This window comes from Scomber japonicus, chromosome 9, assembly GCF_027409825.1.
Source record: "Scomber japonicus isolate fScoJap1 chromosome 9, fScoJap1.pri, whole genome shotgun sequence".
Lineage (NCBI taxonomy): Eukaryota > Metazoa > Chordata > Actinopteri > Scombriformes > Scombridae > Scomber > Scomber japonicus.
This window is the reverse complement of record NC_070586.1, coordinates 15075457-15091353: the sequence shown is the minus strand read 5'-3', so window position 1 is coordinate 15091353 and position 15897 is coordinate 15075457. Positions and strand designations below refer to the sequence as shown.

Below are 15897 nucleotides of genomic sequence, written 5' to 3'. Positions count from 1 at the left end.
TATAAAGTGATAAGGACTCTGGATACAAACAAAAGAAAAAAAAAAAAAAACATGTTCGGGGGAACATGTTTTGAACTTTACCAGTTTCGTTAGGTGGTAAAGTTTACATTATACCAGCCCACCAATCAGCACAAGCTTTCCTTGCAAACCACAGGAATCTTCCTCAGTCTCAGAGTCATTGGCCAAAACTCCATCAAAAGAGTGGATTTCTTTGTATGGACTTAGAATATAATTCATAATTTGTTTTATACAGCAAAAAGAAATCAAAAGTGAAATAATTTAGTATGCTATATATTTTAAGTACATCTTTTTAAAAACTTTGGTTATGAACTTGTCTAGCAATGTTTGTTAGTTAGCTCTGTTCCCCTCAACATTCATAAGATCTTTGGAACACTATACATCTAAACTAACTAACCAACTAACTAACCGCTATTTGCTCCAGGCAGGAAGCTACAGTACACTTTGAGGTGGGTCCACATTGAACAGGTCGCCCAAAAAGCTATATTTGACAAGTAAAAACAACAGCTAAAAACAATATTAATGTGTAAAATCTATGAGCATTAAAAACCTGTGTTGAGAGATGGGCAGGTTAAAGCATTAGGTGAAGAGTTACCATAATCTACACACTTTTTACAATTAATTACATAGGAACTTTCAACTAATCAACATAGAGTTTGTAAGAGTAATCAGAGGTAGCGAGGTCACAAGCCCATATAAATAGACTTTTCTTTTTTCTCAAGGGGAGGAAAGCTATACAGACAAAAAAATAAACGTACCCACTGAACTTATTGTTCAGTCTAAAACACCCTCTCCTTACCCCCATTAAGCTAAGCCCCCCCACCCCAACCCAAATCCCTCCCTCCACAAGAAAAATCCAAAGACCTTCCAGTTTAAACATTCACTGAAACATTACAAGTTCTTTAAGTAAAACAAGTACCTCAAGGGGTTCATCTTTCCGACCAGGATTCCTTCCTGGGAGCACTAGCAGGCAAAACCGAAAACAATGAACATCCTCTTTTTATTACTGTGAACAGCTGTGGAGAGGAATTTGAGTATCTGCCATCCATAAAACTAAAACTTGATCCAATGTCATCCCACCTGGAACTTTCTTTCAGGACTTTCAGTTAAAGCATGGGGATGGTCCCAAACCCAGTAAACCCTCCTCTTACATACAGATCCCCATCACCAACATAAAGGATATAAAGCTGTCAGGGTAAAAATACTCTTTTCGCTGAATTATTGCCAGTATTGTTTGCACGGGTTTTTGGTCAAAATAGCACTGGAGTACAGAGGGGACTCTCAAGTTATCAGTTTGAGAGACAATTTGAAAAACTCAAAGACTCAATGCTCAAAGGTAGAAGAGAGGAAGGCTGCTGAGGGGTATGAGGTGAGGGGGCTTGACATTATATCAGTACCCACATTCACATTTAACAGACTTGCAATGCAGACCAAAAGTCATGCCACTCCACCCTGCTTCGTCACTTTGGAGAGAGACAGAGGAGTAAATTGTCCCTCTAGAACTCCTGAGATGTGAGCAGGCGTCACTTGATAAATGATGACATGATCGTTGCATTAACAAGGTCCCACTGTCACCAAGAACCCACTGTGGCTAACGGCTACATCATTCACTTAGCCGGGGGCACCGTAAACTGGAATTTAAACGTAGAACAAACTGTTTCTGTCTGCGTGTGAATGTGTACATGTGCGTTTCTTTGCTTTTGAGATGGAAAAAGGTAGAGAAATGTTTCTTTTTTTTTATTCCCAGAGTTCTTTGGCTTGATGCATTTCTAAGAGGGTGAGGTGTGCATTCTCAGGTGACTGATGAGGTTGCGCTGCTGGGTGAACTTCCCCCCACATAGTTGGCATTCATACGGCTTCTCCCCAGAGTGGACACGCATGTGCTCTGTCAGACGGTACTGGCGTGTGAAGCGCATGCCACACTCCTCACATGCAAAGGGCTTGAGGCCAAGGTGGCTGCGCATGTGGCGTGTCATGGTGCCCCTCTGGGTGAACATTTTGCCACAGATGTTGCAGGGGAAGGGCCTGGTCAGCCAGTGGCTCTTTTCATGTTGTCTCAGCGTTGCCGGGTCTTTGTAGCTCTTACTGCAGACTGTACACTTGAACGGACGTGTTTCAGAGCCAAAGTTGGAGGGACCTACGGGGGCAGAGAGGTCCTCTGCCTCTTCCTCGTCTTCCTCTTTCACAAAGGTTCCTCCCTCCTCTTTGATATAGAGCTCATCCTCAGTGTGTGTCTCCACGTGAGCATTGAGCTGCTCAGAACTGGGGAAGCCCTTACCACAGGGAATGCACACATATAGGTTGTCTCCAAATGCTGGTTCAAAACCTTCCTGGCGGTACACGTAGTTGGCGCTTTGGTGTCCCCCTCCTTTTCCTCCTCCTCCGCCTCCTGTGCTCTCTCCGTCACTTTGTCCGCTCTCTTCACTTTGGTCCTGGCCATTCTCTCCTCCCTCTTCCTCTTCTTTACACTGGAAGGACTGGTCAGAGGCAAAGCTGCTACCACTGCCCCCTCCAACCCCACTCAAGGAGCGGCCATCTTTAGGACCTACTATCACCCCATTAACCAGGGGCCTGTCATGATCTTCAGACTTCAACCCTGATGCCTCTCTCTTAGGCCACTCGTTCTTGCGAGCACCCTGCCGGGATTTCTTCTGGGGTGGGGGTCCATCAGGATGGTTTTCCTCTGCTTTTGAGGAGGAGTTGAGCTCCATGGGGTCTAAGCCACAGGTGTCTGCACCTGGTAGGGTGGTAGAGGAGTCATCCAGTGAGGCACTGTTGGTTGTGGATACTGAGGCAGATTGAGGGGATTCTTGGGAGTTGCTGTGTGGGCTGAGAGCATCAGTGGCTGTGCCCGCAGAGGGAGGGCTCTTCTTGGACAGGTCTAGGCCTAGATCTGGCTCACCTGCACTTCCTCCACTGCTGAGGTTACCATTACTGTTGCCATTCCCCCCATTCCCATTCTTCCCAGTGCTGCCAACAAACATCTCGTCATCTGAGAGCTTGTCCCGAAGGCCTTCATCTGGCTGTGGCTGGTCGGCTTCGGAAGGGGTAGGAGGATAGTGGTTGTTGGGGCCAGTAGGGGTAGAAGAGGAAAGGCGCTGGTTGTTGAGGCGTAAGCGGCTAAGGGGACCTGGAGTGGAGGGTTTACCTGGCAGGGGTTTCCCACCACTGCGCTTGAGCTTCTTTCTGCAGAGAGCAGCGAGGTCATGGAGCTGGAGGTAGCTGGCTGCGGTTAAGAGGGCACTGAAGTTCTGCTCACTGCTCTGTTCCGATGAGGACAGGAGCTTCCCAGTGTAGATGAAGTCCAGAACTTGTCTAAATACAGAGGGGTTAACCATCTCTGTGTCGAGGTTAATGAGGTTATCATGGAGGACCAAAGATTTGAAGTAGATGCTGCTTGCCGCCAGGATGTTCTTGTGAGCACGGAAGAGCGCATTCTCCACCACAATGATAACATCACACAGGAAGCCCTTGGCTCTCTGCTGGTTGAGTTGCAGCAGCAGTTGTTTGGCATGATTTGGCAGTTCCATTTCCACCTTCCTTCTTTCCTTCTCTCTCTCTCTTTCTCTCTCACTCTCTCTCTCTCGCTCTCTCTCTTCCTACACGAGCACCACCTGAAGCTGAAAGAAAAAGAAAAAAAAAGGAGGTTAGTTTTACATTGTAGACATACAAAACCAATCCAACATATCCATGTTCAATAACAGCACACATAAAAAACAGAATAAAGAAGAGCAAAGAGGAGCAGTGGTTTTCAGCAGGGTGCAGAGAACTCAAGTTGTTCGTATATGTAAAATAATTATTTGAGACCAATAAAGGTGTTATATTAGCTATGATTACAGCAGATGCAATAGCTTGCTTCACAGCTTGTTTGGTTTTATTTTTAGAATATTCCTGACAGACAGGTAAAAAACAGTGTTCCAGCTAGTCTGACACATCAAACAATCAAACTGCATGTGTTATAACCCCTGCTGTGAACACATCAATTTAAGCTTTTAGCTCTCACGGGGAAATTAGCTAACTGTTAGCACAGCATGCCACATAGTCACATGGCAACTTAAGAAACAGGAACCCTGCTCACGCTCTCATCTTCCTTTTTAAACAAATTGCAACCTTACATGGATCAAGTTCTGATTGTACACATTGCCACTGTTCTGGCACAAAGGCCACATGGGCGGAGACGAGGAAAGAGTAAAGTAACTACTTTCTAAGGTACCTCCTCTCAGCTTCTCTTCCCTATTGCTACAGAGTAACTCTAGTTTCGGTGGGGTGCCCTCTTTGGAAACCCAGCTCGTTCTACTCTTCATTAGGTCATGGTAATGTCAGCCCTGCCCCATTGTCTGGGGGTGGGGGTCGGTGCCACAGCAGGGCCGGGGGGAGGGATTAGGTGACACCTGAGCAGGTAAAACTACACAGGAGCTAGGACAGAGGGGGGGAGGGAGGGTGTGGTTCAAACACAAGAACAGCTCCACCTGATCCTCCAGAGAGGCCCTTATTTATGGAATTAGGACAGATGAATCTCATTCACTGGTCAACTACATATTGATGTCTTATAAACACACCACAATGCTCTACTTCTAGCCTAAGACTGAAAACACAAATGTTGATATAATAAATATAATGCAAAAGATGCAGAGAGCCTATCCACAGCTTGGGATTAGTGATAACAGTAGAAAATGTGTTTCAGCTAGTTGAAGCCATGACTCATGTTTTAAATGTTCTTAAAGCCCAGGGCATGCTGGGAAAATGGACAACGCCACTATATTACAGGAGATTACACAGTAATGCACAGAAATGCTTAACTGAAGCCATAAATACATGTGAATATGAGCCGTTTCAATCCAGTGCCAATTAAGAGTTTACATACATGTATAAACAGGAATGATGGAAGTGGTTCCTGAACTCAGCTACAGTGACGAAAGTGCAAATGCAAAGATATACTGTAGAGCTGAACTCTGTTTATCAAAACCTCAAAAAATGGGTAATCTGAAGGCTGAAATTTTACCCAACACTAAAATATATCAGAACTCAGAGTCAATACAAGGACAACTGTATAAAGATAGACTGTAGTTTAGCATCCTCGCATATTTAGTTTGATCAGTTCTATTAACTGGTCATTTCAGACACCAGAGGTTTGAATAAATGAGGTTTTATTTTATACTGGATATTTCTGTTCATCAAGAAATCTGACATTTCTAGGACAGTAAAGATGTGCACAATGACAACCTAAACCTTCAATATCCTGGTCAAGACCCCATAGTTAAGATCTACACACATAATAAACACATAAAACCACCATTAAGTGACAAAATATCGGAATTTGTTTGCTACAGACAGAAGGGGACCACACTGTAGCAAAAATGGTCTACTACAGACTACTCTTCAATCATTTAGGCACAACAAGGTAAAACTGGAGATGGCTGACTGATGTATCAGAGCAGGCTCTGTTGGAACAGTCCGGCTGGCCGACACAATCAGCTGTAGTGATCATTATACTCTCAGGTCCAGGCCTGGGCTTGCCTCCTCTGCTTTGACACTTCTACTCATGGTCTTCATCCCCTCCCCCATCTTTTCCATGCTCTTCTCCTCTTTTCTCTCTATCTTTCCAACCTTTACCAGCCTCTCACCGGGCATGCAGGCATTTCAGGAACAGTTCCCTGTCCCCAACATGAATCATAATGAGCTATTTTGGAACACATAACCCAGATCTGCAGTTAATCGCAAAATGTGCTACAGGGGTGTACAGCACTCAGCCCTGCAGGCGTTAATGGAGAACGGGGCCGCAAAAGAAAGAAGGGCCTCTACTATGATGCCAACCAGGAAGCCATATATCAGTCAAGTCTCTCTCTTAACATACACACACCTCTGCAGGCTTTATGGGGGGATTCAAGAGGCTTTTCCAGCAGACCGACATAAAAGGGGGCTGGGCTCAGAGTAGAGAAGCTAGCTCAGGAGGAAAAAAAAAAAAAGAGCCCTTCCCCACCCCCTCCTCTTCTCATCCCTCGCCCCCCACCCCCCACCATCACCCACACGGCTACCCTCTCCCCCGGCCCCTCCGGTGCTGTGCTGTGCCGGCTGGATTCCAGGGAGCTGCTAATGGATTACGGCTGATCTATATGCAGCTAGGGTGGGACACGTGTAGGCCCAGCTCCCCTTCCAATGGTGCTGCCCAGGAAAACAGGCTTAATACCACAGGAGACAGATAGGCCTGCTCCATCATCACAGCTCCATCTGTGTGTGCATACTGCTGTTGGCAGTTTGTATGAATGTTTTCAATACTACATGTAGGCTATTCTTTAAAGCCATCTTTAAAGTATAACAGCCTGATGTAGGGTAATATCTCCAATATAGCCAACATATACAGTTGGTCAGGTATGACAAAGCATTATAAAAATGACAACTAGAACAGTATTGACAGAAAAGATGTAGCTGAATGACTAGCTGATATGTATAATGTTACACAGCTGGCGAGCAGTATTTCCTGAAGGGTTAATACCTGCATTTAAGCCCTCTGCAAAGGCTAGTGTGGACCTGGCAGAAAGGTTTAGAGATGGCAAGATACCTGGTCAAGAGGGCCATAATGAATTATTGACCCTTGAGAAACAAGACATGCTCTGTCCAAATATGGCACCACATACCAACTAAAGCCAGCTCTGGGTTTGGACTGGAGACCAGGGTAGATGTTGCCCTTCAAGCACAGGCACAGGATCGGCTTACCTTGCCTGCAGTGTTAACCTTTTCAAAAACTGACTGTGGCTTAATGATAGAGAGGGCAACCTTATTTTAAAAAACACAGCACCCAACTGCTTAGCCTCAACCTTGACTTCGTTCAGGAGCCTACTGATGAGGAGATGAGTAGACAGGGATGTTTACACAGGCTTGACAGACATGATCTGGATAACATATCCGTGTGTGGATTCTTGGACTGAAGACTAGTGAGCTCCAAAGTGCCCACAGCAGTGAATTAATGAAAGTCTCCTGCAAATTAAACTGGTTACACCAGAGATCTGGATGATCTGGTTTGACTTCATTTACTGCTGCCAGTTGTTGCATCCTTTATTTCAAGGAGTTCATGGATTAAACAGCGCGCTAGTAAACCTTTCAGAGTCAGTGTTCATGCAGCTAAGGTGACTGAGTGAGCGGTGGGCTGTGGCACTAATCTCCTGAACAGAGGGTAGAGAGCTAGGAGAGAGGGCAGAGGTGAGGCAAAGTCCTGTGGCGCAATAACAAAACACACCCTACTACTGTGAAAGGTCATCTGCTAACAACCAATAGAAAACAAGACTTGAGTAGGATTTTAAAAAACGTATTCAAAACAGGCTTTATCACAGGGTTAACGCTCACATCAATTCCTTTCAACTATATACAGTAATGACTTTGGAAAACTGAGTATATTGGGGCAGAAGAGATAGATGTGCAGGTAAAGGTAAAGAAAAAAGAGCCCATCATGTACACGAGCAAAAGGCCTCATTGCGTCCACACACTCACAGAGACAGTGCATTTACACACACAGAGCACACACACATACACACCCAGAGAGTATGCTGGTGGGCAGAGGCAGTGGGGGAGGGGTTAGGGGGATGGTACAAAGCCAGTTTGAAATACAAACACTGAGCAACCACCTCCGAGCCATTTCAACATGGCTGACACTGTGCTGCATGGGTAAGGCTGATCCAGGCGGGACTCGTGGGTACCGCAATTATCTGAGTTTCAGTTCTCTCATGAGTGAAAGGATGGCTCATAACACAATGAGGAGATTAAATAGAACAGCTGTGCTTTTTGGCTACCCACCCTGTATGTTCCTTTACACCTGTGTCATATCTGCTGCATCAGAGGAAACTTACCTCCAATGATTTTATCATTTACATTTTTTTTTTAAATGTAGTGACTTTATCTACAGTCATGTGTTTAAATGGACACATACAAATCAGGTTTAAAGGTAGGAAATCAAAGAATGCGTGTATATACACTGCAATCTGATTACATTAAGACTTACATTTACATGCAGTGGTCAGTAATCAGATTTCACCCCTGTGGTTTACTTTAAACCAAGGTTTCCATATTACCATAATTGATAAAGAATTTTTCTATTTTTCAGAGCATTTAGATTGACACTGAGGTGAAAAGGCAGATCCTGTAGTGAAAAAATACAGTATTTTCTTACTCTGTGCATGTTTTACACATAGCCCAATGTTCAGCATGGAAAGTGGCTTACTTAGTTCAGTTTTGATCAGAGTTTGGACTTGGTAACAAGCATGCACTTCTAAGAGTAATGATGTTTCCTTTAATCTTCCTCACTGCTGTCACAGTGATACTTCCCTCTCTGAGGTCTTTGTTATGCACATGCACAGAAGCAATAACCCCTTTAGAAACCAGCTTACGCATATACATGGCAAAGAAATCAGGTTTCTCCAGCCAATATGTAGCAGTGTTAACTTGGTTTTCACTTGTGCCCATGATGTTTCAGGAATGAAGTCAACAATATCAAAGTAAACTGAATGTGAGCAAATGTTAAAAAAAAAAAAAAATCAAAAATCTAGTATAATCCAAAACCTAGGTGCAATGTCAACTTGCCATGAAGAGCAGAATATGCATTTTTTTGTTTCAACCAGAGAATACAGAGGGTGAACTAATAACTGAAACCACCTGCTGTGGTCTTTGCTTGAAATAAAAACCTACCTAAATAAACTCTGCATGGTTGAATACATCTGATGCAGAGCATCTATTGGAATTCTAGATACTGATCCAATTCTTGCTTATAATGTCTTCAGAAAAGCTGCAGGAGAGACACCATGCTATACAAAGGCTAAAAAACATAAAAGACACGAGGTAAAGGCTGATCTGCTCTGGCTTACAGAGTTTAATTTCTGCAGAATTGTTGGATGCTAGTGAACAGGGAAATGGCCTTATTGCTGCATGTGGGAATGAGTGGGAAATACATGAATTACAGTATCTCCACCGCAGTCAGAGTAGAACCCTTCCAATTAAGTCTCATTTTGTGTCAGGCAGTTCAGCCGTGTTGCAGACAAACAAGTCCTGCCCAGGGTGCAGTGGAATGAAAAGAGCCCCGTCCATTTCATCACAGGAGGGGGCCGATGGTTGCTACGTACCCCAGATGTGCCAGTGCTGTGCAGCAAGGGAAGAAAAGGCAAGACTCTCTTGCATGCACAAAAGCACATGAAACATCTTACATGTGTTCAACTCAACCTCTCACTGCATGGCATTAACACAGATGAAAAGAGAAGCTGATATGCGTTAGCCAATATTAATATCTGAGGATTTCCCTCATGTGATAAAGCAGCAGCATGAGTCTTAACCTTAACGCAACAGTAGACCATTAATGAATTTGTTCTGTGGTCTGCATGCCCTCCTCAGGAAAAAATGTTACTAAGGCAACAGCCAAGTCTAGAGGGCAGCATGCACACTCAAAACTTTCCCAAAAAATCCCTCCTTCACATTTTCATGAGTGTGCTGGATGCAATTGCTTAACCTTGGCACAATCCCCTCTCTTACATAATATATACTACATCCTAATTAATTGAATCCAACTTTCTTTATTAGCACTGGACAGTTTACTCTCATTATTTAAATGGCCCAATTAAACATTGAAAATAAAAATGTGCAGGATCCTAGCTTTAATGATGGCTAAAGGTAAGGGAGTATTTATCCTATAAATGTGTAATGTATGGACAGATATCAGCCGTCATGTGCATAAAGCTAAATACACTGCTGATGAAAGTCCAGCACCCTTAACACATGTTTATTGAAAATGTTTATTATCTCAGGTATTGAATTTCTTAGATTTTTCTTGAGAGCCAGGAAACACAGTTGGAGCATGCTTACTATAATACATTGCACAGTATATGTGAATAATGAAATACTTCCTGGTTGCATAGCCTTTTTTGGTCAGTATGGGTTAGGGTCTCTTCATGTATAAAAGTCTTTGCTTTCAACAATTAAAAAGGTGGGATAGTGTCTACTGTAATATTTAAGACCAAAACTGACATTAAATGAACTTAAAACATTTTTGTGCAAGATAGATTTGCCATTAACTTAATGATTCTATGATAATGAAAAGGGTAAACACAAGATTGTATACTGTATGCTTAATTCATTTGGGAATTTTCTATCAGAACCAAACCTTTCTTTGGCCTTCTTCAGAAAAAGCTGATTTACTACAGAGTTTGCTCTCTCTCTCTTTCTCTCTCTCTGCTACAGACTTATACAGTATGGATGTGCTTCTGCACTCTGTATCTTTCCTTTGCATTTTGTGGCTCAGTTGCTGCACCCAAAGTGCCCCCTAGAGAAATTAAATAAAGACTGACCTGAACAAAGAGACTTTCACCAGCAATACTGGTTAGGAATTGGCACCAACACAAGCTGTATCTATCTGTGGGGGATTTACAAGTATCCTCTTCAAAAAGTAAAGTAATCAACCACTTCAATAACAAGTAAACATATGATTGGCATGATAAAGTGACCTCTGTCCTAAAAGAATGAACTTTGTTGAAGAGATAAAGCCCCCTGTAAAAAGCAACAGACCCACATGACCTGGTGCCTAATGCTTTGGCTAAGGACAGAGGGCATGTTGGGTAAGGAAAGATCCTGTATGGTCCAAGGTTTTACAGAGCTGCCACCCCCCCCCTCCTCGTCCTCCTTCAGCCTTTAAACACTGCATAACCTTCTGGCTATCAGCACTACATTCCACAGACTGTTTCTTCTTCTTAAAGAACAACAACAACCCTGCCCTGAGGTGCTTTAGCCACTGAACGAACTAAACTGCCCTCGAACAGACAGCACAGTACACAACAGACAGATCTGTATGGATACAACAGCCTAGCACAATCTATAAGTCCTCGTCCAACATGTCAGCAAAACATATAGCCTAAGTAACCTTCTTACTGCACTGTGCCGCCTACACACGCCACTGTAAGCCACAATCTCAATGTATACAGGATACTGTGTGTATGTGTGTGTGTGTGTGTGTTGAGAAGGGACAAGCAGGGTAAGGCAAGACCAACTGACCGATCATGAGGATCATGAGGCACACACACACACACAGGCCTCAAATTAACCTCCAGGTCCCACTTTGTAGTCCATAGTAATCTATGAATCTAGTCACACTGATCAGTTGACTTGACTTGGTCATTCAAATGGTCTAGATTAACTTGGTCAACACTGATGTCATATCATATGTAAGCACATCTATCTCACAAAAGGTATAACATCCACATATTTAGGATTGACAATTAAATGACAAGTAAAGACCACAATGGTTACTTTTTGTTGTGTTTGTGGTCAAAATTCCTGCCTTATTCCTTGTTGTTGTTTTAATAGAGATGCCAGGCTGCTACACAACTGTTACATAACATTTTCAGTGAAACATTTAATCTGCCATCTGACAGTGGAGGTGCCAATTAAAATGCAATTCGGTGGTATCACTTACAAAAGCACCTAATTTCTACATACCTGCAGGGATTAGTTTTATGAGACACTGTCTTTAAAAAATAAAGATGGGATTAAATGAACAAAACAGTTACGTCTGTGGTTACAGCTGCAGCATAGTCATCATCAAATGCTTGAGTCAATACATGCAGAAGCCAACTACCAGCTTTACAAGCCTCACTAAATTTCATTGTGTATATAAAAAGTGTAAAATTAATTCAGATGCCCCTTGTCAATGCTTGAATATCTTGTGCTTCTCAACTGTACTGTTGAAACTAATTGTTCTCCCAGCTTTCAGGCAGGCAGAGTGACCGTGCACCTCAGCGACAATTCTGAGTGGGTGTAACCAGCAAAAATATAGTCCTGTAATCTTCATATTATGTTCGAACAACATGCAATCCTCAGTGACACAAGAAGTTTTGAAAATCATAGGATTTACTTTCACATTGTTCCAAAGTGCAAACAAAAGTTTCAAAAGGGTCTACAAGTGTGTCAGTATTTATAGTTAACTCTGAAAGTTAACATTTTTCAAAATAACTACTTAACTTGGTTTGATAAGCTACCAAACCCATTTAGCAGAATGTGATAAAAATATGAAAAATTAAAGTTAACCAACTTTAAATTAACAACTTATACTCAGCTGTTAATGTTAGTGACAAGTGATAACCCCTGACTTCTACTGGAGACATTACTCGGAGAGAATTTACTACTATTAGAATATCATACTCATGGTTAGCATGTATGAACAGGTCCACCAGGTCCATTAAACCTTACATCAAAAGTGTCCCATCAGAAGTCTATCTTGTGTGTGGTGTATTTCTCAGTTGAAACTAGGCAATGCACTCAACAGAGCCACAATGGAAATGTTTTTACAGAACTAAACATATGGTTATACAAAAACAGCAGCCAGTCAAGGGAACCCACATTACTGACATTCCTGTGCCTTATTATCTCTATGCCCCTTGGTACTTTAACAACACTAATCACCTGAGAAGCCAAGATGCCTTCACACCTGAGCAGGAAAGCCTACATTGTTTTATTAGAAACCAAGTGATTTTTGGAAAGTTTTCATTACTGTTCTCAATTACACATCAAACATAATGTTATGGCATTGTGTTCATCAGAGTGCCAATTTAGGCCAAAAATCAATACAATGCAACAATGTTTCAATACAGCAGCTTTGGTCACAATGTAACGTTACACCCACACTGTGGCCGATCACAAAGATGGTCGATGTATCGCAGCAGCCCACCTATGGGCTGGAAAGACAGATACAATCCCCTGCATCGATTGCATTCATCTCACCAGAGAGCATTTTCAACTAGAAAGTACCTGCGTCTATATTGTACTGTGTGTATATTTAAAAGTCAATCCATTATAATCATTTTTAATTAGCCCTACCCAAGATCAAGGTGGCTTAACCTACATATATATAAACAATACAGGTTACTCTACAGGAATCGACTGTAACATGTCTATGATTGTCGGATGATTGTCGGATGATTGCGCAAAATGCCGTGTGTAAAGCTCAGAGACACAGTTCCGTCTAATTGAACATATTAAGCACAATCTGCTGTTAGTTGGGAAATGCTTGTGGTTATATGACAGCGATTCGTTTAAATTGCGCTCATTAGCCTATATGTTGGTAAACAATTCATTGAGCATATTGGATTAGAAAGCAGAGAAAACGAGGTAAAGAGTTGAGACGTTTCTACATTTTTGCGACGAGCCGTGTATGGATCCTTTCTGTCGCCTAATGTGCTTTGCCAGCCTGGTAATTATTTGGTACACACTCGTACTGTGGGGCATCGTTTGCAAGCCCGCGACGCCAAAATAAACAACACTACATTTGCAAACAATTCATCTTTGCCGTTTCGAGCAGGAGCCGCGATTAACTCAAATAGATCAAATGGGATTCCTTGGCTTGCCAAAGCAGGCTGGTAGAGCCAGAATAGGCACCACCGGAGCCCCTTTTTGTTGGCACGCCGTGGAAAAAAAAAACACCACCGTAACGCCGAAAACCCTTGCGATCCTTGCAGCAACTGGGAGAAAACCGATCCGATGAAAACAGACATTACAGCAGACACATGACGCGTTTACAATACACTTCAACGAGAAAATAAATCTTTTAAATACCTGATTACATCGGTAGGATCGTTCTCAAGCGTTCTTTACCATCCTCTTGCTCATCTCACAGCCTTCGGGACGCCATGTTGCAAGCTTATGACGTTAGGCTTCCTCACCCCTGACCCACATTTGAATAGAAACCAGCCCAGAGTGCAGCAGAGAAAACATCCCACTGTGGGAGGGTTTGGCCACTTTCTCAGCCCAAGACCCCTGGCAACTTTACCTGCAAGATGGCAGAGAGATACGCACACACAAACACAATGCTGTGTTCAAACTGTGGTTTAGGTCCTTTTTTTATCAGTGGAATGGCTCAGCCGTGGCCCTATACTGCTGGATGCAGATCCACGCTTCAAAAAATATCTGACTTGACCAGTTATTTTGTGTAGAATTCATACCCAGTGCTTTCAAGAGATGAAATAATTAAACCTAATGTTTTATCAGAGAGTGTGAGAGAAACCAGCAGATTTCAGCGTATATGCATCTCATTGCAGTAAAAACAAATGTCATCAGGCCGTACTGTTGAAAGTTGAAAAGCTGATAATAACCAGTGAGTCCCATTTTATGATTGGAGATGTTTTAATCAAGCATTGCAAACAAGTCAAATGATTCTGTGTCACCGTCACTCACAGCAGGTTTAAATGTAGTAAATAAAAAAAGCTTGTAACACCGCTGCAGTTTTGCAGTGTAGACTGTTTCTATGCACTCTCAAGGGTCTTTACTAGCAGACCATGCATTTCAGCGTGTAATGTATTAATGTTCCTACTGCAAACACGTAACATCAGCCCTGTTCATACAGAAATTAGTTCATCAGTTGGATAATGATTGTAAACTCAAACTTTAAATTTAAGCTCAACCCATAGAGATGCATCCATCTATATGTTATAAGTTGCCGTTTTAGTTGCAAAGAAGATATGTCTGTGAATGTTTATTCTCGGGGGTCTTTTGTGCAAGGGGTGGTGGTGACGGGTATCAGCAGAGAGAGGGAGAAAGAGAGAGAGATGGTTGTGGTTCAGAAATTGGGCACCAGATGTGCGGAAGTGTGGCGATCTGTTGGCTCCTCCTCTTAGCACAGAGGGCCCTGACCAGCCTTCAGCCAATAGAAAACAGGATACAACACAACTGATGTGGTTTCACCATAACGTTTATTGGACCTCTATCAACAAGACAACTCTCCGTAATGTTACCTGCAACTGATCATCGAATCATTGTCCATCTCCCGGAAGGCGCTAAGAGACTCACATTGTTCCAGATATTGCAGGACTATCAGTGTGATCTGCCATGCATCAAGCTTGTGGTTCACATTTCATGGAGATCCAAGTTATGGCGCTGTGCCAAAGTACTCTTCTGACACTGTGCGGTTGCCGCGGAAACTACATCCTCTGCGGGGAAGCTGGACATGCTGAGGTGCATCATCAAGGTGTTTAGAAGCACTGCATGAGTTGCCCTAAGTGAGCATCATTTAAGAAAAACAGCCACCACTGTAAAGCAATGATAAACTTCATGATTATATATCAGCGATCACATTTCTGATATTACAGTAATATCACAATTGAATTTATTGGATGAAAAAAATCAGCGAATACAGCGGAATAATCTGGACACAGCCTAAACTGTCCATTTTCCTCGTTTGCTTATTCATCCGTATTCACTAAATGTCAGGAAAATAATGTAAACAGTACAGCAAGCAGTGCTGAAAGTGAAGCAGAGTAATAAATATAAGGTGTGAGCACACTTTCTCTATTTGCAGATTTCAAGTGTAGTCGAAGAAGAAAAAACATGCTGTTAATTACTTATTGACAAACTCATCTGTATGGATGTTCCTCTTGGTGTTTTCATGACAGACAAAAAGACAATAAAAGATATTGTATAAAAGCATATACAGGACAAAGTACAAAATATGGAAAGTTATGTCAGTTGTTAAACTTTTACTGCTGACTGATCTACAGCATTAGTGATCAGTGGCATTCATATTAAAGTTAAACTAGGGTACACGATATTTAGAAACTTGTGTTTCTCTGAACACAAGTTTCTAAAACAGAAACATGAAAAATATGGATAAAAAATGTTTTTTAGTGTCTATAAAATTATTGTGGGCTCAGTTGTGAAACGTTTTAGGATACATTCAAGCAATTCACAAAAAAGCGAGGATGCCATTCACACGCCACCAAGGATTTATGTTAACAACGTTAACACTAATCAAACATGAACACTCCGTTGCCTCTTCCTGTAGCAGGGTCTCCACACTTTGGTGAGCAGCGTCGCCCTGAGCGGAGTGCACCCTCTGATGTACAGAATGGGGGTCAGGGCAGC

General features: G+C 42.5%; 1 protein-coding gene across 1 annotated transcript; it reads right to left on the bottom strand.

Moving 5' to 3' along the window:
- Positions 1-878: 878 nt before the first annotated feature.
- Positions 879-13685, bottom strand: hic2 (hypermethylated in cancer 2). The gene is made up of 2 exons (XM_053325419.1): positions 13597-13685; positions 879-3632 (listed from the first exon to the last, which is right to left on the bottom strand). Exon 2 carries the CDS (start codon positions 3546-3548, stop codon positions 1788-1790), a length of 1761 nt encoding a protein of 586 aa, XP_053181394.1. The 5' UTR covers positions 3549-3632; positions 13597-13685; the 3' UTR covers positions 879-1787.
- Between the last annotated feature and the right edge of the window lie 2212 nt (positions 13686-15897).